The 26305-nt window shown below is 46.9% G+C and overlaps 1 protein-coding gene across 1 annotated transcript in view; it reads left to right on the forward strand.

Annotated features, from left to right (window-relative positions):
* The window catches only part of trpm6 (transient receptor potential cation channel, subfamily M, member 6), a 239866-nt gene that overhangs the window by 142001 nt on the left and 71560 nt on the right, over positions 1 to 26305 (forward strand). Inside the window, exon 30 of the mRNA XM_086010032.1 lies at positions 25970 to 26025. Within this exon, the coding sequence (XP_085866158.1) occupies positions 25970 to 26025 (56 nt within the window). The remainder of the gene's footprint in view (positions 1 to 25969; positions 26026 to 26305) is intronic.

A 26305-nucleotide genomic window follows, 5' to 3' on the forward strand; every position in this document is an offset into this window, starting at 1 on the left:
ACGCCCAACTCCTGAACCTGACGTATAACAAGGAGAAGTGCATATTCCGCACAACCCACCTCGCCATCCTTGGCTGTGTTGCGGAACACGGAGTCATCAGTCCCGACCCCGACCGGATGCGTCCCCTTATGGAACTCCCACTGCCCCACTGCCTCAAGGCCCTGAAGAGGTGCCTAGGGTTTTTCTCCTATTACGCCCAGTGGGTCCCCTACTATGCGGACAAGGCCCGTCCGCTGATCAAGTCCACCTCTTTTCCCTTGACAGCAGAGGCCCGCTTAGCCTTCCACTGTATCAAGGAAGACATTGCCAAAGCCACCATGCACGCAGTGGACGAATCCATCCCCTTCCAGGTGGAAAGCGACGCGTCCGACTTTGCCCTGGCCGCTACCCTTAATCAGGCGGGGAGACCCGTGGCCTTCTTTTCACGAACCCTCCAGGGCCCGGAGACCAGACACTCCGCTGTTGAGAAGGAGGCCCAGGCTATTGTGGAGGCTGTGCGTCATTGGAGGCACTACCTGGCCGGAAAACGATTTACCCTGCTCACTGACCAGCGTTCAGTTGCTTTTATGTTTAACAACAAGCAGAGGGGCAAAATCAAAAACGACAAGATCTTGAGGTGGAGAATCGAACTTTCCACCTCTAATTACGAGATCTTGTACCGGCCCGGGAAGCTCAATGAACCCCCGGATGCTCTATCGCGTGGCACCTGTGCCAGCGCGCAGATCGATAGACTGCGGGCCCTCCACAATGATCTCTGCCACCCAGGGGTCACCAGGTTCTTCCACTTCATCAAGGCCCGCAACCTGCCTTACTCCATTGAGGAGGTCAGGACCATGACCAGGAACTGCCAAGTCTGCGCTGAGTGCAAACTGCACTTTTATAGACCAGACAGGGCTCACCTGATAAAAGCCACTCGCCCCTTCGAGCGCCTGAGCGTTGATTTTAAAGGGCCTCTCCCCTCCTCCGACCACAATGTGTACTTCCTCAACATTATTGATGAGTACTCCCGTTTCCCGTTCGCCATCCCCTGCCCGGACATGACCAGTGCCACGGTCATTAAATGTCTGAACGACCTCTTCACCCTGTTCGGTTTCCCCAGCTATATCCATAGCGACCGGGGCTCATCGTTTATGAGCGACGAACTCCGCCAGTACCTGCTCGCTAGGGGTATTGCCACAAGCAGGACCACCAGTTACAACCCCCGGGGGAACGGACAGGTGGAAAGAGAGAATGCGACAGTTTGGAAGGCCGCCCTGCTAGCCTTAAAGTCTAGGGGCCTTCCGACCTCCCGCTGGCAGGATGTGCTCCCCGATGCGCTCCACTCTATTCGGTCACTGCTCTGCACTGCCACTAACGCCACCCCTCATGAGAAAATGTTTGTCTTCCCAAGGAAGTCCACATCGGGGACATCCCTACCGCCATGGCTGACGTCCCCAGGGCCGGTCCTACTGAGAAGACACGTGAGGACCCATAAAACGGACCCCCTGGTCGAGAGGGTCGACCTCCACCACGCCAACCCTCGGGGGCCCCAGTAACCCACTACCCACTGCCATCCCCCCCACGATCCAATACCCAACCCCAGCAGACGGCACGCCTGGGCCCCGCGACCCGCTCGACACCCACGAGGACTACACACCAGTGCCCCAGCCTACGCGGGACTCGACGCCGGAAGCTTCACTACCCCTGCCGTCGCCACGTCGATCACAGTGGCAGACAAGACCTCCGGAGAGACTCCAATACACAAACTGTTAATACACTTCACCCCGCCGGACTCATTTTTAAACAAGGGGTGAATGTGGTAAACCACTGTTATACCTGCCTGTGTGGGTGTTTGTATTCCACTGTGTACATGTCTGTACATGCCTCGGCTGACTCCTCCCACGAGTCCAGGTATAAGGTGACTGCTCCACAGTCCCTCTGTATTCTGGACTGGTCGACCACTCGAGGCACACCTTCATTCTCTTGTTAATAAAAGCCTGTTAGTTACTCGCTTAACCTCAGTCTTTTGAGTAATTAATAGCGCATCACCTGTGTCCCCTTGGGAAATGTGGGGATGAGGTTACTATTTTGAACCCATACTTTTCTGCCAGAGCTCTGAATTCACTCGATGTGAACTGGGTTCCATTGTCACAGATTACCTTTCCCAGGATTCCTTGTTCAGCAAACAAGCTCTTTGCAATTCTGGTGGTAGTTGTGGCTCTCAGATCTTTCATCCTTCTCACAAAAGGAAACTTGGAATAGTAATCTGTCACTATGAGATACCATTCTTGATTGCACATGAAGTGCAGGCTCGAGGGGCCGAATGGCCTACTCCTGCTCCTATCTTCTATGTTTCTAAGAGATCTGCCCCAACAGTGTGCCATTGATCTTGATGGTATTTCACTAGGTATCCTCTCCTCTTTCTGTTGTGCATTTCTGTATTTCTGGCATATACCACATGCAGAAACCATCTGTTCGATATTTTTGTACATGCCTATCCAGTATACAGCTGATCTGGCTCTCAGCTTGCATTTCTCCATTCCCATATGGCCTTCATGTATTAGATGGAGAAGTTCTGTCTGCATCGTCTTTGGCACGATGATCCTCGATCCAGCAAGGAGAATACCGTCTTCTATTGCGATGTCGTCTCTAATCGTCCAGTATTGACGAATTGTCGCCTGTACCTGCTGGATTCTATCCGGCCACCCCTCTATCACTTGTTGTGTGAGTAGTTGCAATTCCTCATCTTTGCTAGTCTCATCTCTGATTTGACTGAGCTTTGTAGGGGTAACACTCACTAGGTGGTGGATTTTTATTGTTAGACCCTCCACCTCGTGTTTCTCATATGGTGACAATCGAGACAACGCATCTGCTAGCACCATTTCCTTTCCTGGCTTATATTTAAGCATGAAGTTGTAGCTTTGGAGCCTTAGAAGTAGTCTTTGCAGTCTTGTAGGTGCTTTGCACAGATTCTTCTTGTAGATCTGTTCTAGTGGATGATGGTCACTCTCTATTGTAAACTGCCTTCCATACAGGTATGTATGGAATTTCTAGCATCCATTCACTACTGCTAATAGTTCTCTTTCTATGTTGGCGTATCTTGTCTCGGCTGACGTCAAGGCCTTTGATGCAAAAGCTATTGGCTTTCCTTCCTGCACAAGAGCGGCCCCTAGTCCTCTGGTAGAAGCGTCTACTTGTAGAGTGACTGGTTTTCTTCTGTCATAATATGACAGACTTGTTTCTTTGCACAACAGTTCTTTAAGTTGTTTGAAATTCCTTTCGTGTGATTCAGACCACTGGTATTCGGCATCTTCTTTCATTAACTCTCTGAGATTTGTTGTATGTTCCGACATGTGTGGGATGAAAGAACTCATGTATTGGACCAAGCCGAGGTAACTCCTCAGTTCTTTCTTATCTTTGGGTGGTTTCATTTCAGCAATCACCGCAATCTTCTCAAGACTTGGCTTGACTCCCTCTGGTGTGTAAATCATACCAAAGAAGTGGCATTCCTTGACTTTAACTATGCACTTATCGGCATTTAACTTGATGCCAGCCTTCCTGGTATGCTCCATGGCCTCATGTAGGTGCATATCATGGTCTCTTTCATCTGCTCCATAGATCTGAATATCATCAGCTATTGCTATAGCTCCTCCACAGCCTCTGTATGCCTCGTCTACTTTCTGTTGAAAGATATCTTGACTGACCTTTAACCTGAATGGTAGCTGCAGAAATTTGTAACGCCCAAATGGTGTGTTGAATGTTGTCAGTGTTGTTGATTCCTCATCCAACTTCACGTTCCAATATCCATTTCTGGCATCTAGTTTTGAGAAAACCTTGGCTCCTGCCAGTGATGGCGTAATCTCCTCTAGCGTTGGGGTGGGATAGTGGTCCCTCTTTATCGCCTGGTTTAGATCTTTGGGGTCCAAACATATTCTGAGACGCCCGTTTAGCTTTTCTCGTACCACAATTGAGTTTACCCAGTCCGTGGGTTCAGTGACCTTTATGATCACTCCCTTTTCTTCCATCTCCTTTAGCTCTCTTTCAAGCTTTGTCTTCAGCTCGATGGGTATTTTTCGTGGAGCATGGATAACGGGCTTTACCTCTGGAGCGATGGTGATGTGGTATTGGAAATCTCCGAAACATCCCACTGTATCAGCGAAACATTCCGGATACATGTCTATCAAGTCTTTTTTACTCTTGATTTGTGGGCGATTCTCCAGCGGGGTGTTGCTGTCTATCCTCAGTGACGTTTCCGTCAGCTCGTGATTTACTGAGATCAATCTCAACTTCTCGCAGCTGTTTAATCCCAGGATCGCTGGCCCCTCAGTGTCGGTGACATAGAACATGCAGTTGATGTTCTTTCTTTTATGTGTCCCTTTGACAAAGGTTATTCCGAGTTGTTTAATCTCACTCCCCCCGTATGCTGTCAGCGTGACATTACTTGCCTTTAAACAACCATTTTTCGGGTAGCCATCTTCTCTCAAGTTTTCGAGAAAGATCTGCTGGTACAGTCTCAATGGGAGAATGTTGCTCTGAGCCCCTGTGTCCAGCTTCAACTTTAAGTTGATGGTTGTGGGCTGATTTTTGACCCTCTTTTCGATTTGGATGATGGTATGCAATTCTCTCTTCGGAGTATTTTCCACTCTGGACATCTCGTGAAGCTGTACCTTTATGGTTTCGATGTTTAGTGTATTATCATGACCATACACAACACCATGGATGAACAGGATGATGATGATTATGTACCTATAAGGGAATAACTGGTCTCGGACTGCAGTACCGGCAATGACCACCCCTGTATAAAAGGCCCTAGCAGGCTTCTGTAGTTTCAGTTTCCAGGTTGTCTCCATTCAGTAAAGACTTGTTATAATCAACTCCTGCAGTCCGTGTCTCAATAATACACGGACATAATACTGGCGACGAGTAAGAAACGAACTTACCTGCAACTCGGCAGCACCTCAGACGACGTTATTGAAGGTCGGAGCCAGAAGAAAGAAAAAAAAAATAATCCAAAGAAACTCGAGAAACGGGCGTCGACCGTGGGCAACCGCCCTCCAAATCATCGAATTGAAAAATTGCAGGAGAGACTGTCGAGAGCCAGGCTTGGTTCTCCAGTCTGTGGTTTCCCAGCTAATCGGGCTGGTGGCAGGTAGTGCACTGATCCTTCCTGGGCTGCGGCGGGCTAGAGCTCGATCGGGTGGCTCTGCAACGGGGCCGGGCAGCGAGTCGGGAAGCAAAGAGAGAGAGAGAGGGTGGCGCACACAGGGCGCGGCCGGTGCTTCGAAGCCGGGCAGCGTTCAGACCTAAGAAGAGGGAGGGAAGTGTCCCAGAGGGTCCGCTCCATGACGGGAACGGTTCTTCAATTAACGGAGCAAATATTGAAGCGCGATAGAAAAATAAAAATATCGCAGAGAGCGGTGTTGGCAGCAGCGATCGGGGAGGCGCGAAGACCATAGGGCGTCGCCATTACAGGATAGTAAAATAAATATAAGCGGCAGCGGCGGGAAAGCGCGGGAGGCGCCACCTTAACTCGGCAGGGAAGAAGGAAAAGCGCGGGAGGCACCATCTTAGATTTTCAAGATGCTAAAGACTGGCGATATCACTGCCTTCGATAATGCAATAGAAGACTGGACCACGTATGTGGAAAGAGTCGAGGTATATTGCGAGGCAAACGAAATAGCTGATGAGAAAAAGGCATCGGTATTGCTAAATTTAATGGGCGCAAGAACGTACAGCCTATTGCGGGACCTGATGACTCCAGCCAAACCGAAGGCGAAGAGTTTTAACAAAATTGTTGCTATCCTACAGGAACACCTAAATCCTACACCGCTGCTGATAGCAGAAAGATTTAAATTCCACAGGAGAAATCGGCATAAAAATGAGAGCAATGCTGATTAGACTGGGTATTATGAAACGAGAAAGGATTAATTAGCAATCTTGTTGTAAGAGGCCCCTTGGGTCGGAGCGATCATAATATGATCGAATTCTTCATTAAGATGGAGAATGAAGTAGTTGACTCGGAGACTAGGGTCCTCAATTTAAATAAAGGAAACTATGATGGTCTGAGGAGCGAGCTGGGTAGGATTGATTGGGGATTGGCACTCAAAGGGTTGACGGTGGATAGGCAATGGCAAACATTCAAAGACCGAATGGATGAACTACAGAATTTGTTCATCCCAGTTTGGCATAAAAAGAAAAGAAAAAAGGTGACCCAACCGTGGCTGACAAGGGAAATTAGGGATAGCATAAGGTCCAAGGAGAGGGCATATAAATTGGCCAGAAAAAGCAATAACCCTGAGGATTGGGAGCAGTTTAGGATTCAACAAAGGAGGACAAAGGGATTAATTAAGAAAGGGAAAATAGAATAAGCTTGCAGAGAACATAAAAACTGACTGTAAAAGTTTTTATAGATATGTGAAGAGAAAAAGATTGGTGAAGTCAAGCGTAGGTCCCTTGCAGTCAGAATCGGGGGAATTTATAATGGGGAACAAAGAAATGGCAGACCAACTAAATACATATTTTGGTTCTGTCTTCACAAAGGAGGACACAAATAAACTCCCAGAAATGCCGGGGAACATAGGGTCTGATGAAAGGGTGGAACTGAAAGAAATCAGTATTTGTAGGGAAATGGTGTTAGGAAAATTGATGGGACTGAAGGCCGATAAATCCCCAGGGCCTGATAATCTACATCCCAGGGTACTTAAGGAAGTGGCCCTAGAAATAGTAGCTGCATTGCTGGTCATCTTCCAGAACTCGATAGACTCTGGAACGGTACCCATGGATTGGCGGGTAGCTAATGTTACCCCACTATTCAAAAAAGGTGGTAGAGAAAAGGCGGGGAATTATAGACCGGTAAGCTTGACATCGGTAGTGGGGAAAATGCTAGAGTCCATTATAAAAGATGTAATAGCAGAGCACTTGGAAAGCAGTGACAGGATCGGACAAAGTCAACATGGATTTACAAAAGGTAAATCATGCTTGACTAATCTACTGGAATTTTTTGAGGATGTAACTGATAAAATAGATAAGGGAGAACCAGTGGATGTGGTGTATTTGGACTTTCAGAAGGCTTTCGATAAGGTCCAGCATAAGAGATTAGCGTGCAAAATTAAGGCACATGGGATTGGGGGCAAGGTATTGACTTCGATAGAGAACTGGTTGGCGGACAGAAAGCAAAGAGTTGGAATAAACAGGTCATTTTCCGAGTGGCAGGCAGTGACTAGTGGGGTACCGCAAGGATCGGTCCTAGGACCCCAGCTGTTTACAATATATATTAATGATCTGGACGAGGGAATTGGATGTAATATCTCCAAATTTGCAGACGACACAAAGCTGGGGGGGAGGGCATGCTGTGAGGAGGATGTCGTGAAACTCCAGCACGATTTGGACAGGTTGGGTGATTGGGCAGAAACATGGCAAATGCACTATAATGTGGATAAATGTGAGGTTATCCACTTTGGTGGCAAAAACAGGAAGGCAGATTATTATTTGAATGGTAATAGTTTGGGAGAAGGGGAAGTGCAAAGAGACCTGGGTGTTCTTGTGCACCAGTCGCTGAAGGTAAGCATGCAGGTGCAGCAGGCGGTTAAGAAGGCAAATGGTATGTTGGCCTTCGTAGCAAGAGGGTTCGAGTACAAGAACAAGGATGTCTTGCTACAGTTGTACAGGGCCTTGGTGAGACCTCACCTTGAGTATTGTGTGCAGTTTTGGTCCCCTTACCTGAGGAAGGACGTTCTTGCCATGGAAGGAGTGCAGCGAAGATTCACCAGGCTGATACCTGGGATGGCAGGAATGACGTATGAGGAGAGATTGGGTCGATTGGGCTTATACTCACTGGAGTTTAGAAGATTGAGAGGGGATCTCATCAAAACTTATAAAATTCTGTTAGGCCTGGACAGACTAGATGCAGGAAGGATGTTTCTGATGGCCGGGGAGTCCAGAACCAGGGGTCATAGTCTAAGGATAAGGGGTAAGCCATTTAGGACTGAAATGAGGAGGAATTTCTTCACCCAGAGAGTGGTGAACCTGTGGAATTCTCTGCCACAGAGGGCGGTGGAGGCCAGTTCATTAAGTATATTCAAGAAAGAGTTGGATATATTTCTTAAGGCTAAAGGGATCAAGGGATATGGGGAGAAGGCAGGGACCGGGTACTGAATTTGGATGATCAGCCATGATCTCATTGAATGGCGGAGCAGGCTCGAAGGGCCTACTCCTGCTCCTATCTTCTATGTATCTATGTATCTGTTACCTTACGGAACTACGCAACCTATCAAAGCACTGCCAGTTCGGAGCAGGACTGGCACATACCTTACGGGACAAATTTGTCTGTGGACTCCTGAGTGAAGGAACCCAGAAGAGGTTACTCTCAGAGAAAGAGCTGATGCTAGATAAGGCTTTCAGCGTGGCAGTATCGTACGAAGCAGCAGCAAGGGGAGCTGCGGAAATACAACAAAAGCCACAGGAATACGGCACCCACGAAATGACACGGGGATTTGCAAAATGTTATCGCTGCGGCAGAACAAACCATGACCAGAAGGACTGTTGGTCCAAGGACAAAATATGCAGGCAATGCGGAAAGATGGGACACATTGCACGAGTTTACAGGTCTGGGAAGAAGACCAACGACAGCAAAAAGGCTACTAAGGAACCGTACAGGAAAGTACAAAAGATGACGGACAGTAGTTCCGAAGACCAGATGAGCGATAGTGAATCTGGGAACAAGAGACTAAGCTGTCTCAAACTTCACAACGTAATCGCAAAAGAGGATCACTGAACCATTTGGGTCACCCTCACGATAGCAGGGTCCCAAGTCAAAATGGAATTGGATACAGGATCAGCTCTAACCGTCATGAATTGACGAGACTACAAGCGGCTATTCTCACACATACCCTTGAGAGAGACATCCATTGTCTTGAGGACATATACGGGGCAAAAAGTATACCCCAGAGGAAAAATAAGGGTGCCTGTCGAATACAACGGCAAGAAAATACGGAAATTGTATCTCTACATTCTGCAAGATGGTGGACCACCATTATTGGGACGTGAATGGATCAGAAAGATAAGTTTAGACTGGCACTCCATTCAGGCACTGACGGTGGCTGGTAAAAAGGATGACGACGTCACTCCTGGACGATTGTCAACAATCTTAGCTGACGCCAAAGAGGTATTTCAACAAGAACTGGGCACTCTTAAAGGCGTAACCGCCTCGATAAAAATAGAGGAGAATGCAATTCCCAAGTTTTTCAAAGCAAGACCGGTACCATATGCAATTCGCCCAGCTGCCGAGGCAGAGCTGGAGAATCTGGAGAATGCAGGCATGTTATCTAAGGTAGACTGGAGCGAGTGGGTGACACCCATCGTTCCTGTCATCAAGAAATTGTTAAACAATCATCTGAGGAACCAAGGAAGGTTCGCATCTGTGGGGATTTCAAGGTGACGGTGAACCCAGTCCTTCACACAGTACAATATCCTCTTCCAAGGATAGAAGATATCTTCGCCTCACTATCTGGAGGGAAGCGTTTTACAAAAATTGACCTAGCACAAGCATATTTGCAGATGGAGGTTGAAGAATCCTCTAGGTAGTATCTCACGATAAACACTCACAAAGGCCTTTACCAGTATAATCGACTGGTATTCAGAGTAGCATCAGCTCCGGCGATAAGACAAAGAGCGATGGAACAAGTCCTGCAAGGGATTCCGGGGACTCCGTGTTGCTTGGATGAAATCCTAGTGACAGGTGAAGATGACAGTGAACACCTCGCCAACCTAGAGCAGGTGCTCACTAGACTACGTGAACATGGGCTACAAGCCAATCGCCCCAAGTGCGAGTTTTTTAAGAAACAGATATCGTATTGTGGCCACGTGATTGATGAAGAGGGGTTGCATAAGTCCCCTGACAAAATTGAAGCGGTAGTTAAGGCTCCAGCACCTGAAAATGTGTCGCAACTGAGGTCATTCCTCGGATTGGTGAATTACTACCATAAGTTTTTGCTGAATTTGTCCACAATTCTGCATCCACTGAACGCCCTACTACGAATGGGAGTAGCATGGAAATGGAGCGATGAATGCAAGCGGGCCTTTCCGAAGAGTAAGGACCTAATCACTTCAAGAGAAGTATTGGCTCACTACAACCCATCACTACCGATAAGACTGGCGTGTGATGCGTCTCCCTACGGCATTGGGGCGGTACTGTCACATAAATTCCTTGATGGTTCAGAGAGGCCGATAGCTTTTGCGTCACGCTCGTTAACTTCAGCCGAGCCCAGATTGACAGAGAGGCCCTCAGCCTGGTGTGGGGGGTGAAGAAGTTCAATCACTACCTGCACGGTCAGAAATTTACTCTACTAACTGATCATCAACCTCTCGTCTCCATTTTCAACCCTCAGAAGGGCGTACCGATAATGACGGCACAACAGCTGCAGAGGTGGTCCCTTTTCCTAGGGGCACACCAATATGACATCGAGTACAAAGGAACTAAACAGCATGGGAATGCTGATGGATTGTCGCGCCTACCGTTGCCGATGGTGGCAGAAGAACTGGCAGTGGATCCAGTGGAGTTATTCCACTCGACTATAGTTGAATGTCTCCCTGTGACGAATGCAAACATAGAAAAGGAAACACGAAATGACCCAACACTCTCCTGGGTCTATGATTTAACAGTGAAGGGATGGCCAGCACATGGCGAACCATGCTGCCAGCATTCTCGCCGAGAAGAGAACAGCTGTCAGTGTGCAGAGGAACCTTGATGTGTGGATCCAGAGTAGTAATTCCACCCAAATTGAAGGATAGAGTGCTCAGTGAGCTTCATGAGGGTCATCTGGGAGGGGTAAAAATGAAGAACTTAGCCAGAGCGTTTGTGTGGTGGCCGGGAATCGATAGAGAAATCGAAGAGATGACCAAGAGCTGTATAGGATGCCAGAAGGTCCAAAACGCCCCACCACAAGCCCCTCTACATCCATGGGAGTGGCCCTCATCTCCATGGCAAAGGGTGCAGATTGATTTTGCTGGTCCCTTTATGGACTCGATGTTTTTAATTGCGGTGGATGCACATTCAAAGTGGCCAGAGGTAATAAAAATGTCCTCAACCACCACAGAAAAAACTATCACAGCCTTACGAACCATATTCGCCAGGAATGGGCTGCCTGAACAGATTTGCTCTGACAATGGACCACAGTTTGTGTCTGAAGAGTTCCGGAGGTTCTTAAAGAACAATGGTGTTAAGCATTACACATCCGCCCCATATCATCCAGCCACTAATGGATTGGCCGAGAGGTTTGTTCAAACATTCAAGAAGGCTAGCAAGGCAATGTGTAATGAAGATATTCCGCTACAACACAAGGTGGATAACTTCTTGTTTGCCTACCGGAATGCGACACATGCGGTTACCAACCAAACTCCAGCCATGATGTTCTTCAATCGAAGACTACGATGCCGCTTGGATTTGGTTAAGCCAAACATCAGAAGAGATGTGGAGAACAGGCAGTTTCAGAATATGAATGAAAGGCCGACCAGGAGTTTTAAGATAGGTCAACCAGTTTTGGCCTGGGACTACCGCACAGAGAAATGGCAGCCAGGAACGATCTGTACACAGCAAGGACCTCTAATGTATACCGTGGACGTTGGGGAGAGCATTGTAAGACGCCATGCTGACCAGATTCTAGAGTCACTGGAAAACGTCAACTCCACACCACGATCTGATACACCTGACGATGAAACCGAAGTACCAATTGCATCTACCGCAGAATCGGTGATATTGGAAGCAGACGAACCAAACAACGACATTGATCCCGACTCAACCTTGCCAGAAGAACCTGATATCCCAAAGAGGCGTTATCCAGACAGAATCAGGAAGCCTCCTCAAAGACTGAACTTATAATTGCTTAACTTCAACCAATGTATCTAGCAACCGTAATTGTAATTGTAATTAGTTATTATTTAGTTGTTAAATGAATTTTATGTACTGTTTATCTAAAAGGGGAGGAATTGTTGTGTATGTACCTTTAAGGGAATAACTGGTCTCAGACTGCAGTACCGGCAGTGACCACCCCTGTATAAAAGGCCCTAGCAGGCTTCTGTAGTTTCAGTTTCCAGGTTGTCTCCATTCAGTAAAGACTTGTTATAATCAACTCCTGCAGTCCGTGTCTCAATTATACACAGACATAATACATGGCATGGATATTGTGCTTCTTTCTCTGGTTCTGCTGTCTGCCTTTGTTTTTGATGTATGTTCCTTCTTTCTTCGCTCTACACCTCTTTTCCCAGTGGTCTAGTTTGCCACATGCATTGCAGCTTGTTCCATATGCTGGACATTTCCTCCTGTCTGTATAATCGTACGGTCTTCCACAGTTTCTGCACATGTTTCTCCCGTTGTCATGTGCATGTCTTTGTGTGTTGTACTTTTCTCTCACTGTATCCACTCTGTTGTCCGTCTCAGAAGCCGTCCGCATGTCAGCCGTTTGAGAAATCAGCGTTCTCATTTGCTGCTTCATGAGCTCTCGTAATATCTATAGCCTCTGTTATTTCGAGCTTTTCCTTCCCTATCAGGGCTTTTTGTACCTCTGCATGCGCTGACCCCCATATCAGCTGGTCCACAAGCCTTTCCTCCATTTCCTTAAATGCACACTTGCTGGCTTCATTTCTCAGCCTTGTCAGGAAATTGTCAGCTGTTTCACCGGGTTCCTGTCTTAGACTCTGGAATTTGTATCTGTGTATACGGTGATTGGATTTAGGCTCTAGATGGTTGCTGAATTTCTCAAAGATTGTTGCAGGGTTTTCCTTTTCCTCTTCAGTCAAACTCCAGCTATTATACAAATCTAGACCTTTTTCTCCTGTCCACAACAGAATGTAACTAAACTTTTCCTCATTGGCAATACCCTTCAGGAAGCTTTTGAATGTAAGGTCACATTTCTGTTTGAACTTGCGGAATGCCTCTACTATATCGTCGGCTTCCCAGTTCATGAGGGTTTGCATTTGCGCAGTCAGTGCCACGGCAGCTGCCATCTTAGTTGCCCGTACGATTCACGCTCAATCACCGCAGCGACCGGCACTCACGATCAGCTCATATATTCACTTTTCGTCTTATTCGTAGTTCGTATGGCACAAGTTGTACTCACTTATACCGCTGCCACCATGTTGTCTCCTTGTGTTCTTATTACTATGTAATACAGACACTTTTAACTCATTTTAGTTAACGACTTTTCCTCAGTTGTATTCTTGCTTTTATGATGTTACTGCCGCGTGGCGCAGAGTGATACAAGATGTCCGACCTTGCACTGCACACTGCCTTTCACAGTGTGCCACATAGCAATATAAATACACTAACCAAAGTAGTTCCATATAACGATGTAATAATATAACGATGTAACAGTATGTTGTGTAGGCAGATCGTGACATCAGTCAGAGTGGAACGCTGATTTGACGCAAGCGCTGCCATTTTCATCCTCAATGCTGGAGCTAACATCCTCTCTTAACCTTGCACAGCTGAACATGCATTCAGCAGCAGCAAGGACCCCCTCCCAGCGATATGCAAAGGGACCAGCAACCACTCTCAGCTTAGTTGCTGATTAATTTCTACTGGCTCTGTGTAAGGCCTTGGTTCTGACTTCAAGGGTTCAGGTCAGACCACTTGCTCCCAGTTATGGGTGCTCTAGTTGTCATCCCCTTTGGCCTGCAACATGACAGGGAGATGGAGGCAACAAAGAAGAGGACAAGCTGCTCGCAGAGGGAGGAGGAGAAGGGGAGAAGGACTCTCATCAGGAGGCCTTACCCACCTATGGTCTTCCGAGAGCAATTCTCTTACCTCAGCCTGAGCCAGGAGCTGTGACTGAGGCTTTATGAAGGAGGTGCTTAATGAACTCTGCCACGTCTTGCAACCAGACCCTCAGCCACACCAGGGCAAGGACAGTGCTGCCAGTGGCTATGAAGGTGACTGTGGCCCTGAATTTCCTCACGTCTGATCCATCCAGGCTGGAGCAAGCGACATAAGAACATAAGAACATAAGAAATAGGAGCAGGAGTAGGCCAATCGGCCCCTCGAGCCTGCTCCGCCATTCAATAAGATCATGGCTGATCTGATCCTAACTGCCAATCCACTATCACAGAACCATCTCCTGAATCTAACAGAATTAGACACACGAAATAGGAGCAGGATCAGGCTACACGGCCCCTGGGCCCGCTCCGCTACACACAGGGCCATGACCGATCCGAACCTAGACTCATGTCCAAATTCCTGCCCACTCCCCGTAACCCTTAATTCCCTTTACTTCTAGGAAACTGTCTATTTCTGTTTTAAATTTATGTAATGATGTAGCTTCTACAGCTTTTTGGGGCAGCATATTCCATGGACCTACCACCTTCTGAGTGAAGTAGTTCCTCCTCATCTCAGTTTTGAAAGAGCAGCCCCTTATTCTAAGACTATGCCCCCTAGTTCTAGTTTCACCCATCATCGGGAACATCTTCCCTGCATACACTCGATCCAACCCCTTCACAATCTTATATGTTTCAATAAGATCGCCTCTCATTCTTCTGAACTCCAATGAGTAGAGTCCCAATCTACTCAATTCACAATTCACAATTCAAATCGCTTTATTGGCATGATAAGTTACATCTTATGTTGCCAAAGCATCAAAATACATTTATGGTTTAGCACATAAACGCAGTTCTATTCATACAGTGTATAAACAGGTATATCCCTGAGTGTATAAATCTCAACCTCTCCTCATATGTCCATCCCCTCATCCCCGGGATTAACCGAGTGAACCTTCTTTGTACTGACTCGAGAGCAAGTATGTCCTTTGTTAAGTATGGACACCAAAACTGTACGCAGTATTCCAGGTGCGGTCTCACAAATACCTTGTACAACTGAAGCAATACCTCCCTATTTTTATATTCTATCCCCCTAGCAATGAAAGCCAACATTCCATTGGCCTTCTTAATCACTTGCTGCACCTGCATACTAGCCTTTTGAGTTTCGTGCACCAGGACCCCCAGATCCCTTTGTACTTCAGTACTTTCAGTTTCTTGCCATTAAGATAATAACTTGCTCTACGATTTTTCCTGCCAAAGTACATAACCTCACACTTTCCAGTATTGTATTCCATCTGCCAAATCTCTGCCCACTTAATTAGCCTGTCGATGTCCCCTTGCAGGTTTTTTATGTCCTCCTCACTCACTACTTTCCCTCCCATCTTAGTATCATCTGCAAACTTTGATATGTTAAACTCGGTCCCCTCCTCCAAATCGTTAATATAGATTGTAAAGAGTTGGGGACCCAGCACTGACCCCTGCGGAACACCACTAGTTACTGATTGCCAGTCTGAGAATGAACCATTTATCCCAACTCCCTGCCTTCTGTTAGATAGCCAATCCTCTATCCATGCCAGAATATTACCCCCAATCCCGTGATTTTTTTATCTTAAGCAATAATCTTTTGTGTGGCACCTTGTCAAATGCCTTTTGGAAGTCTAAACACACTACGTCCACTGGTTCCCCTTTATCCACCCTATACGTTACTTCCTGAAAGAACTCCAGCAAATTTGTCAAACATGACTTCCCCTTCATAAAACCATGCTGACTTTGTCCTATTAAATTATGATTATCCAAATGTCCTGTTACTGTCTCCTTAATAATGGACTCCAAAATTTTACCTACCACAGATGTTAGGCTAACCGGTCTATAGTTTCCAGCCTTCTGTCTACTGCCCTTTTTAAATAAGGGTGTTACATTAGCAGTTTTCCAGTCTGCCGGGACCTTTGCCGAGTCCAGGGAGTTTTGGAAAATTATTACCAATGCATCCACAATCCCTACTGCCACTTCCCTCAAGACCCTAGGATGTAAGCCATCAGGTCCAGGTGATTTATCCGCCTTGAGTCCCATTATTTTACCGAGTACCACTTCCTTAGAGATTTTGATCGTGTTTAGCTCCTCCCCCCCTATAGCCCCCTGTTTGTCCAGTGTTGGGATATTCTTAGTGTCTTCTACTGTAAAGACTGATACAAAATATTCATTCAGTGTTTTTGCCATCTCCATATTTCCCACCATTAATTTCTCGGTCTCATCCTCTAAGGGACCAACATTTACTTTAGCCACCCTTTTTCTTTTTATATAACTATAAAAACTCTTACTATCTGTTTTTATATTTTTTGCTAATTTACTTTCATAATCTATCTTCCCTTTCTTAATCAATCTTTTTGTTATTTTTTGCTGTCTTTTAAAGTTTTCCCAATCCTCTATCCTCCCACTAGATTTGGCTACCTTATATGCCCTTGTGTTTAGTCGAATACTATCCTTAATTTCTTTACTTAGCCACAGATGGCTGTCTTTTCTTTTACACCCTTTTCTTCTCAGTGGAATATATATTTTTTGGAAGTTGTAAAATAACTCCTTAAATGTACACCACTGATCATGTATCGTCTTACCCTTTAATCTATTTTCCCAATGCACTCTACTCAATTCCGCTCTCATACCTTCATAGTCTCCTTTATTCAAGCTTAGCACGCTTGTTTGAGATCCAACCTTCTCACCCTCTAGTTGAATATGGAATTCAACCATGTTATGGTCACTCATTCCAAGGGGATCCTTTAGTAGGACATTTTTAATTAATCCTGTCTCATTACACAGGACCAGATCTAAGGTTGCTTGCCCCCTGGTCGGTTCAGTTACATACTGCTCAAGAAACCCATCCCTAATACACTCAATGAACTCATCCTCAAGGCAGCCCTGCCCAATTTGATTTGTCCAATTAATATGATAGTTAAAATCCCCCATAATTATAGATGTTTCCTTATTACAAGCCTCAACTATTTCCTGATTGATACTCCGTCCAACAGAGTTGCCACTGTTCGGCGGCCTATAGACTATGCCCACTGGTGTTTTTTCCCCTTATTATTCCTTACCTCCACCCAAACTGTTTCATTATCCTGATCTTTTGACCCAATGTCATTTCTCTGTATTAAAGTGATTCCTTCCTTTATTAACATAGCCACCCCACCTCCCCTTCCTTCCTGCCTGTCCTTCCTGATCGTTAAATAACCTGGTATGTTTAATTCCCAGGCATTGTCACCCTGCAGCCATGTTTCTGTAATGGCCACAAGATCATACCCATATGTAGTTATTTGTGCCATTAACTCGTCTATTTTGTTACGAATGCTACGTGCATTCAGATAGAGAACTTTCAAATATGTTTTGTGACACTTAGTTCCTGCTTTTGCCCTTTTTATTACTTTACCTTTTACTCCATACCTTCTGCCCCTTCCTGACACGCTCTGGTTTTTAATTTCCCCACTGCTGCCTAAATCTATGACCTTCTCTGTTGTCATTTTTATTATTTGCTCTCTAGGAACCTCTCCCCCACTAGTTAGTTTAAAGCCCTCTCTACAGCCCTAGTTATATGATCCGCCAGGACTCTAGTCCCAGCACTGGCCAAGTGAAGCCCATCCCAACGGAACAGCTCCCTCCTGCCCCAGTACTGGTGCCAGTGTCCCAGGAAGCAAAACCCATTTCTCCCACACCAGTCTTTGAGCCACGCATTTAACTCTCTAATTTTATTTGTCCTAGCCAAATTTGCTTGTGGCTCAGGTAATAATCCAGAGATTATTACCCTTGTGGTTCTGCTTTTTAATTTGGCCCCTGGCTGCTCAAACTCCCTCAGCAGAACCTCCTTCCTTGTCCTATCTATGTCGTTGGTACCAACATGGACCACGACAACTGGATCCTCCCCCTCCCACTCCAAGTTTCTCTCCAGCCCAGAGGAGATGTCCTTAACCCTGGCACCGGGCAGGCAACACAGCCTTCGGGACTCTCGCTCTCGGCTGCAAAGAACTCTATCTATCCCCCTAATGATACTATCCCCTACCACTACAACATTTCTTTTAACTCCCCCCACTTGAATGGCCCCCTGCTCTATGGTGCTGTGGTCAGGTTGCTCATCCTCCCCGCAGTCCCTGTTCCCATCCTCACAGGGAGTAAGAGCCTCGAACCTGTTGGACAAGTGCATGGGCTGCGGCTCCTCCAACACTACCTCCTGGATCCCCGTACCTGCCTCACTTCTAGTCACACCATCCTGACTCTGGCCACGGACTACATCTGAATTAATTAATCTAATTGGTGTGAATACCTCGTGATACACAGAGTCCAGGTAACTCTCCCCCTCCCTGATGTGTCTCAGTGTTTGAAGCTCGGACTCCAGCACTTCAACACGGAGCCGGAGTTCCTCGAGCAGCCAACACTTACTGCAAATGTGATCACCGTGAGCATCAATGGTGTTCACCAGCTCCCACATATTGCAGCAGCAACACATCACCTGATCTCCCATTCTATGTAATTAATTAAATTTATTAATATTATTCTTAAATACCCTCTGCCCCGATTCTAGATGGTGAATATCACACCTTAGAAACTATAAGCCAAAGAGATTTAAGCTTAAAAAGGGAGAAATACTTACCAACCAATCACTTACCCGCTTTCTGGTGACGTCTCACTTGGATTACTTTTTACCTCTCTCCTTCCCTCCGAGTTCCCAGACTGGAGACTGGTAGGCCTTACCTGGTCTCTGGGGCTTTTATAACATCTGTAACATCTCCCAGTTCGCCGTTCACTGCTGCATTAGAGAGGTGACAGATGCTCTTTATGCCAGGAGAGGGGACTTCATTGTCTCCTCTCTGATCAGAGAGAAGCAGGTGGAGTGTGCATGTGGCTTCGCCAGAATAGCTGGCTTCGCCAGAATAGCAGGCTTCCCCATGGTGCAGGGTGCCATCAGTGAACAGAACCACAGTTCCCCATTCAAAAGTAGTCCTACACCTTGCCTTCCCTCTGTTACTGACCATCACAGCGTCCTCTTAGCCACAATGATGAAATAAAATCCACCACAAAGCAAACTTTACAATCAAACTTTATCCATCAATCCATCCAATATTACATAAAAGTTAACTAATCACCCTTGTGCATTCCTTTAGAACCTGTCTTCAGTGTTCCTTTGCCTGTCCTAGTGCTCCTACGAAGTGCTACCCCAGTGGCTGCAGCGTGTCTGGTGGCAGGCTGCTGACTTTAGTGGGGGAGCCTTGCTGGATGACTTTGAGCAGCTCTGGGCCTAGAAGGCTTGGTGCAGACTGAAGCACCTCAGCATAGGTGGCAGCAGTCTGGGCTGGCTGGCTGACAAACAATATCAAGGGCACTGGCGGAGTATCAGTGATGGGAGGAAGAATGTTGTCATCCTGAGGGAGGACAGCGGGTTTCTGCTCCATGGAGCCACTGCCACTCCCCCAGGGCGGTGCCTCAGCATTCCTAGCCATCTGTTGGAGGACACATTGCTGGACTGCTGTGACACCCTGCAAGCTCCTTTCCACAGTGGTAAACACAGCCATGATGGCAGCAGTCTGAGCTTGCGTGGCAGCAAGCTGAGCCTGCATGAGACCAGTCTGAGCTTGCATGTCAGATGTCTGAGCTTCCACTGCAGCACTCAGAGGTTGGGTGACTTCTGCTTGTGCTACAATGGAAGTTGAGATATCAGCCATCAGACTCTGCATCATGGTTGGGTCCACAAGTGCGCTTTGGAGTTGACCATCACCTCCATGCTGGAAATCTTGGGCTCCAAGCTCTGAGCAAAGCTCTGTGCAAGGTTGGTACCGGACTCCTCCATGCTCCTTGACTTTGCACTTAGGCTCTCTGGCAGGCCTGCCAATGCACCAAGCATTTCATTGTGCATACACATCAGTGTTCTTCTGTAGGCCATCCCATCAAAGTCTTCATCTGAGTCCTCTGCAGCAGAACTCGTGTGCGACCTTGCCCTCCGGGGAGCTGACACCTGTCCTGGCTGCAGCCCACTCGTGCCCAGTGACTCCCACCTCTAAGCAATCCTCTAAAGTCTGTGCAGTGCTGATATTTGAGCTGGTGGCTGCAAGTGTCAGATCGAGTGACGGTGTTTCTTCATCATCACTCTCCTCTCCCTTTGCTTCTTGCACCACTGGCTGTCCAGGTTGGATTTCTTGGGTCTCTGAAATGAGAAAGACACAAGGGTAGGGTTGTGGTGAGGGGAGGGGTGGGTGGTGCGGAGCGATTGCGGGGGGGGGGAAGCATGAGGAGCATGCTTACACCACGTACAGCTTATAAATCAGAAAAGATTGTGGGATGAGGGGGAAGTGGGAAAGAAAGAAAGAATTAATTATTTAATTATATAGCACCTTTCATGACCACCGCACGTCCCAAAGCGCTTTACAGCCAATGAAGTACTTTTTGAAGTGTAGTCACTGTTGTGATGTAGGAAATGTGGCAGCCAAATTGCGCACAGCAAGTTCCCACAAACAGCAATGTGATTATGACCAGATAATCTATTTTAGTGATGTTGATTGAGGGATAAATATTGGCCAGGACACTGGGGATAACTCCCCTGCTCTTCTTTGAAATAATGCCATAGGATCATTTACGTCCACCTGAGAGAGCAGATAGGGCCTTGGTTTAACGTCTCATCCAAAAGACAGCACCTGCAACAGTGCAGCAATCCCTCAGCACTGCATTGGAGTGTCAGCCTAGAATTTTGTGCTCAAGTTCCTGGAGTGGGACTTGAACCCATGACCTTCTGCCTCAGAGGCAAGGATTATGTACGTGCATACCGACATCTTGTATTCTTTCAGCCCCGCTGCTGACCATGGGCTCAGCGATACCCCTCCCAATAATGGCCAGCACCGTCTCCTCCATGGGGTCAGGTTATGCAGAAGTGCCTGTCACCCATGGGTTAGGTCCTGCTGGTGCCGGTTGTAAGCCACCTTTTGCTGCAAGAGAAAAGGAAGTGTGTCAGTGAGAGTAGTGCAATGTGTTTGGGTGATATGCCTGTCATGGTTGAATAGCTGACAGTGTGTGCAAGCTGTGAGATGTAGGTGTGAGGTTTGTAGCAGTGGTAAGTGTGTGAGGGTGAGGTGAAGCTATGAATATGAGGTATGAGTTTTTGGTTGAGATTATTGGTAGGTGAGTGATGGGGGTGTTGTGCATTGAGCAGTGTGTGAGGTTAGTGGTGCAGTTGGTGGGATATGGCATTTTAAGATGAATTCACTGACCTTGACCACTCGTGTGAGGTCATTAAACTTCTTCCTGCACTGCGTCCAGGTCCTCAGGGCTAAATTACTTGCATTCACCACAGCGGCTATCTGCTCCCATTGGACTTTACACTGTTTCGCGGAGGGCTTCCTGGCCCCCTATGGAAACAGCACCTCCTTGAGTTGACCTCCTGCACCAAGGCCTCCAGTGCTGCATCGGAGAACTTTGGCGCACGCTCTCTCCCCTGTTGTGACGTGATTGATTGATTTTTTTCCTCCTCTCACTCTTTTCACCAGCCAGTTGAATGAGCTGCTGCAGGTAAAATGAACTCCCCCGCCCCTTAAGAGGTGCAGACTGCCTTTAAGAATGTCAGGTTAGCTTTAATTGGTTCTAGCCTCGCACGAACTTGGGCCCCCTGCTAAGCGTTCAGCCTTCCACCAGCGTGTTCAGCACTGGGCTGAATGCCGCAATCATGCTAATCAGCAGGCAGCGCAAAGTTCGCACGCTACTTGCATTCCTTTGAACGTGCGCGGGGTGATCGCGCATCGCGATTCCCATGCCGTTTTTGGGGCCAAACAAATTTCTGGACCATTAACTTCTGAAGGAATGACACTCCACACTTGTAAAATTTAATTTTCAGGGCCATAGAGGATTTTTCGCAGTAATTATTGCTTATCACGCCATTAAAAATTCACTTACTCCTGAATGCATCAACCCTAACTTTTTCTGCCGTCTTTAATGGGGAACTAGTGGGAAGCATTGCAACTTCAAGCCATTGCATTGATTTCAGTGCTGAGTCTATCGGCGAGGACTGCTACAGCACACCATGTGGAGGAGTGGGGTATCTCTGATAGCAACTTCCCGATTTCCACATTTAACTGTGCACGTGCAGACGCCAGAAGTTCTTGTCAAATTTATTCCATTATAATGGTGAGCACTGACAGCCTCACTGTTATTCCTATTGCAAAATCCAGCCCAATCCTGTTTTACAGGCTTACTGTCTTGATGCAGATGATAATGTGAAAATCGATAATCAGTACAGGTGAGGTTTGATTCCTGGGGCAGGATATTCATTCAGGAGTCGGGTGGGAGGTGGGGCTACAACTTTCGGGGTTGTAGCCCCGCCTCCATCGAGATGCGGCCAATCCACGTGATTTTAACTTGATTGACCTTGTTGCGCCCGCCCAGCGGGCTCAGCAGGCCAATTAAGGGCCACCTGGCAACAGGTGACATCACAGACTGAAATTTCATCTGTCAAGAGGTTTTGACAGATGAAATATCAGCGTTTCACAGCTGTTTGAAGCTGTCAAACACTGACAGTCTTACTTCTAACATGAGTCCTTCTCCACAGACTCAGTTAGAAATCTCTCCTGCACAGAAAGCTGAAGGCTGTCACTTTTTTGACAGTTCGTAGTGATTCCGCTTTCTGTGCCGATGAGATGAGGGACTCCCAAGACCTAAAGGAAGGAAGGCTGAAAAGGTAAGAAAAGGTATGTAAAACTTATTTAATCACTTTAGACACACCAAACACACTTACCTTTGTACTCATGCACACATCACTCACCTGAGCACCGACATCTCGACCCCTCCAAGTCTTTCAACCCGACGGCCCGCCTCCTCTAACTTGGCGTGGTTTAGTCATAGAGTCATAGAGTTATACAGCACAGAAAGAGGCCCTTCGGCCCATCGCGTCCGCGCCGGCCATCAAGTCCTATCTAATCTTATCCCATTTTCCAGCATTTGGTCCGTAGCCTTGTATGCTATGGCATTTCAAGTGCTCATCCAAATGCTTCTTGAATGTTGTAAGGGTTCCTGTCTCTACCACCCTTTCAGGCAGTGAGTTCCAGATTCCAACCACCCTCTGGGTGAAAAAGTTTTTCCTCAAATCCCCTCTAAACCTCCTGCCCCTTAACTTGAATCTATGCCCCCTTGTTATTGACCTCTCTACTAAGGGGAAAAGTTCATTTCTATCCACCCTATCTATGCCCCTCATAATTTTGTATACCTCAGCCTTCTCTGCTCCAAGGAAAACAACCCCAGCCTGTCCAGTCTTTCTTCATAGCTGAAGCGCTCCAGCCCAGGTAACATCCTGGTAAATCTCCTCTGCACCCTCTCCAAAGCAATCACATCCTTCCTATAGTGTGGCAACCAGAACTGCACACAGTACTCCAGTTGTGGCCTTACCAGCGTTTTGTACAGCTCCATCATGACCTCCCTGCTCTTATATTCTATGCATCGGCTAATGAAGGCAAGTATCCCATATACCTTTTTAACCACCTTATCCACCTGTTCTGCTGCCTTCAGGGATCTATGTACATGCACACCAAGGTCCCTCTGATCCTCTGTCTTTCCTAGGATCTTACCATTCATTGTGTATTCCCTTGCCTTGTTAGTCTGTCCAAAATGCATCACCTCACACTTTTCAGGGTTAAATTCCATTTGCCACTGTTCCGCCCATCTGACCAACCCATCTATATCATCCTGTAGCCTGAGGCTTCCCGCCTCGCTATTTACCACCCCACCAATTTTCGTGTCATCTGCGAACTTACTGATCATACCTTTTACATTCACCTCCAAATCATTATTGTAGACCACAAACGGCAAGGGACCCAGCACCGATCCCTGCGGTACCCCAATGGACACAGGCTTCCAGTCACAAAAACAACCTTCCACCATCACCCTCTGCCTTCTGCCACTAAGCCAGTTTTGGATCCAATGTGCCAAGGCACCCTGGATCCCATGGGCTCTTACCTTCTTGACCAGTCTCCTATGCGGGACTTTATCAAAAGCCTTACTGAAATCCATGTAAACCACATCCACTGCACTACCCTCATCCACACACCAAGTCACCCCCTCGAAAAATTCAATCAAATTGGTCAGACATGATCTCCCTTGACAAAGCCATGCTGGCTATCCCTAATTAATCCCTGCCTCTTCAAGTGGAGACCAATTCTGACCCTCAGAATCTTTTCCAATAATTTCCCTACCACTGATGTTAGGCTCACTGGCCTGTAATTCCCTGGTTTATCCCTACTACCCTTCTTGAATAATGGTACTACGTTAGCTGTTCTCCAGTCATCTGGCACATCCCCTGTGGCCAGAGAGGTTCTGAAAATTTGTGTCAGAGCCCCTGCAATCTCCTCCTTTGCCTCACATAGTAGCCTGGGATACATCTCGTCCGGGCCTGGGGATTTATCCACTTTTAAGCCTGCTAAAACCGCTAGTACCTCCTCCCTCTCGATGCTAATATGTTCAAGTATATCACAGTCCCCCTGCCCGATTTCTCTGTCCACATCGTCCTTCTCCATAGTGAACACAGATGCAAAAAATTCATTTAAAACCCCACCTACATCCTCTGGCTCCACACACAGTTTGCCACTTTGGTCCCTAATGGGCCCTACTCTTTTCCTAGTTATCCTCTTGCCCTTAATATACCTATAAAACACCTTAGGATTTTTCTTTATTTTGCTCGCCAGTGTTATTTCATGGCCCCTCCTCACTCTCCTAATTTCTTTTTTGGAGCTGTCGGGAATCCCACACTTCAACCTTAAAAATAGGGATTAGGCTAAAAACTGCCTGTTAACTACCTGTTAACAGGCAGTTAATTGGCACTAATCCCTTCCCGCCTCGGGGAGGAGGGTCCCAGTGTGGAGCGGGTACCCGCCTCCTTTGAAACTGGCATGGAGTCGGGTTTGGGTGCGGGATGGGGTCGGGACCCCTGATTTCGGGATTTTAACCCCCCCCCCACACCTCCAATCCCGACTCCACGGCCCAATGAAAATCCTGCCCCTGGTCTCAGCTGGGGTAACAGTAGGGTGTGACAATCATCCTCGGTGTTCCTGGGGAAGAGAGGGGGAATGACAGTCTGGAATTTCTGTTCCTTATCATTAGCCAGGGACCTCTGCTGGAAATATATGCAATTGTACATCAAGTGAGGAGAGGACCCTGCCAGAGTATGTGGAGCCAAGGGGAGGGAATCTAATTTGCATCCCCCCAGCAGGTGCCCATACCATTAGGGGTACTCCTCGGTTGCTCACCTTGCCTCACAGTCCAGCAAAAGTTACCTGTATTGGAGGCGGGCGAGTGTGCCGGTTCCCTTCCCCAGTTCACTCTTGCCACCAGCTGCCCGCTTAACAAATATAAAAAAAATGATCTTGCCACTTTTGGGGATACAAGCTACAATCCTGATCTGGATGCACCCCCTCCAGGTGGGGCCCACTTCAGCTCCTCAGAAAGCCTTTACGGCTTGTCTCCATTAGCGTACCGGCCTCCAAACATACTGTTGATTCCTGTGAGGCCGAAGAGCCAGAAACTCCCAATGCAGGGAGGTCTTTCCCCCTCCACATCAGTGGCCTTGCTTGAAATGGGCAGAGGCTTTGTCCCTAAACAAAGCCACAGGAATTCCTGCGCATGCCTGTGATGCAGTGTATTTGGGTCCAGGCAGAGTTTGCAGCCATTCCACTGGAGTTACAGCGGGAGTCTACTGGAACGGCCAAGGAATTTCAGCCGCTATATTTTTAGTTGTGCACAATAGGTCAGTGCAAGTAGATTCTGCATCCAAACATTTAACTATCATTTGGGAGCCAAGGGGCATGAGGAACTTGTCAAGAAAAAAGGGGCAACTAACAATAATTGTCTGCTAACTTTGGAAATATATAGAAAAAATCTCATCTTTCCAGGTGACAGCTCTCTTGTTGATGAGAAAACCTTCCCGTCTTTATTACAATTTCTGAACTGAATCTATTAAATAATTGGTGTTTGATGCAAGACATACATTTCTGAATCTTGCCATTTTCTTTTTCTGTGCTGATGGATTTGTGGGCTGGTTGTGTCCCTCAGCTAGTACTCTGTGCTGTGTAAAATGATTTATTCACTACAACTTCTGACCAGTACAGAGAAACAGAATGAAAAAAAATAACTCCATGATATACAAAACCAAATTAATGGAATATTTCTCAATTTTCAGGATTTAACTGAAGATTCATTTTGGCAAAGTAGAAGTAACCTAAGTAGGAAATCCTCGTAAGTATTTCAGTAATTTTCTGTATTATCAGTCAACTTTTATATTATATATGTGCTCACTTTCTATTGATAAGGCAGGAATGACTTTTTCTTTAATATGGTAATATGATACTCTTGCGATTCTTCCAATGCCCTCCGCCACTTTAACAGTTTCCAGTTTCCTGGCTCTCGCATCTTTTCACCATGGCATCCAATCCCTCTACACCGCCATCCTCCACCAGGACGGCCTGAGGGCTCTCCACTTCTACGTTGAACGGAGGCCCAACCAGTCCCCATCCAC

Source organism: Somniosus microcephalus, chromosome 1 (assembly GCF_052327205.1).
Source record: "Somniosus microcephalus isolate GS21.2 chromosome 1, FLI_Smic_1.0, whole genome shotgun sequence".
Classification (NCBI taxonomy): domain Eukaryota; kingdom Metazoa; phylum Chordata; class Chondrichthyes; order Squaliformes; family Somniosidae; genus Somniosus; species Somniosus microcephalus.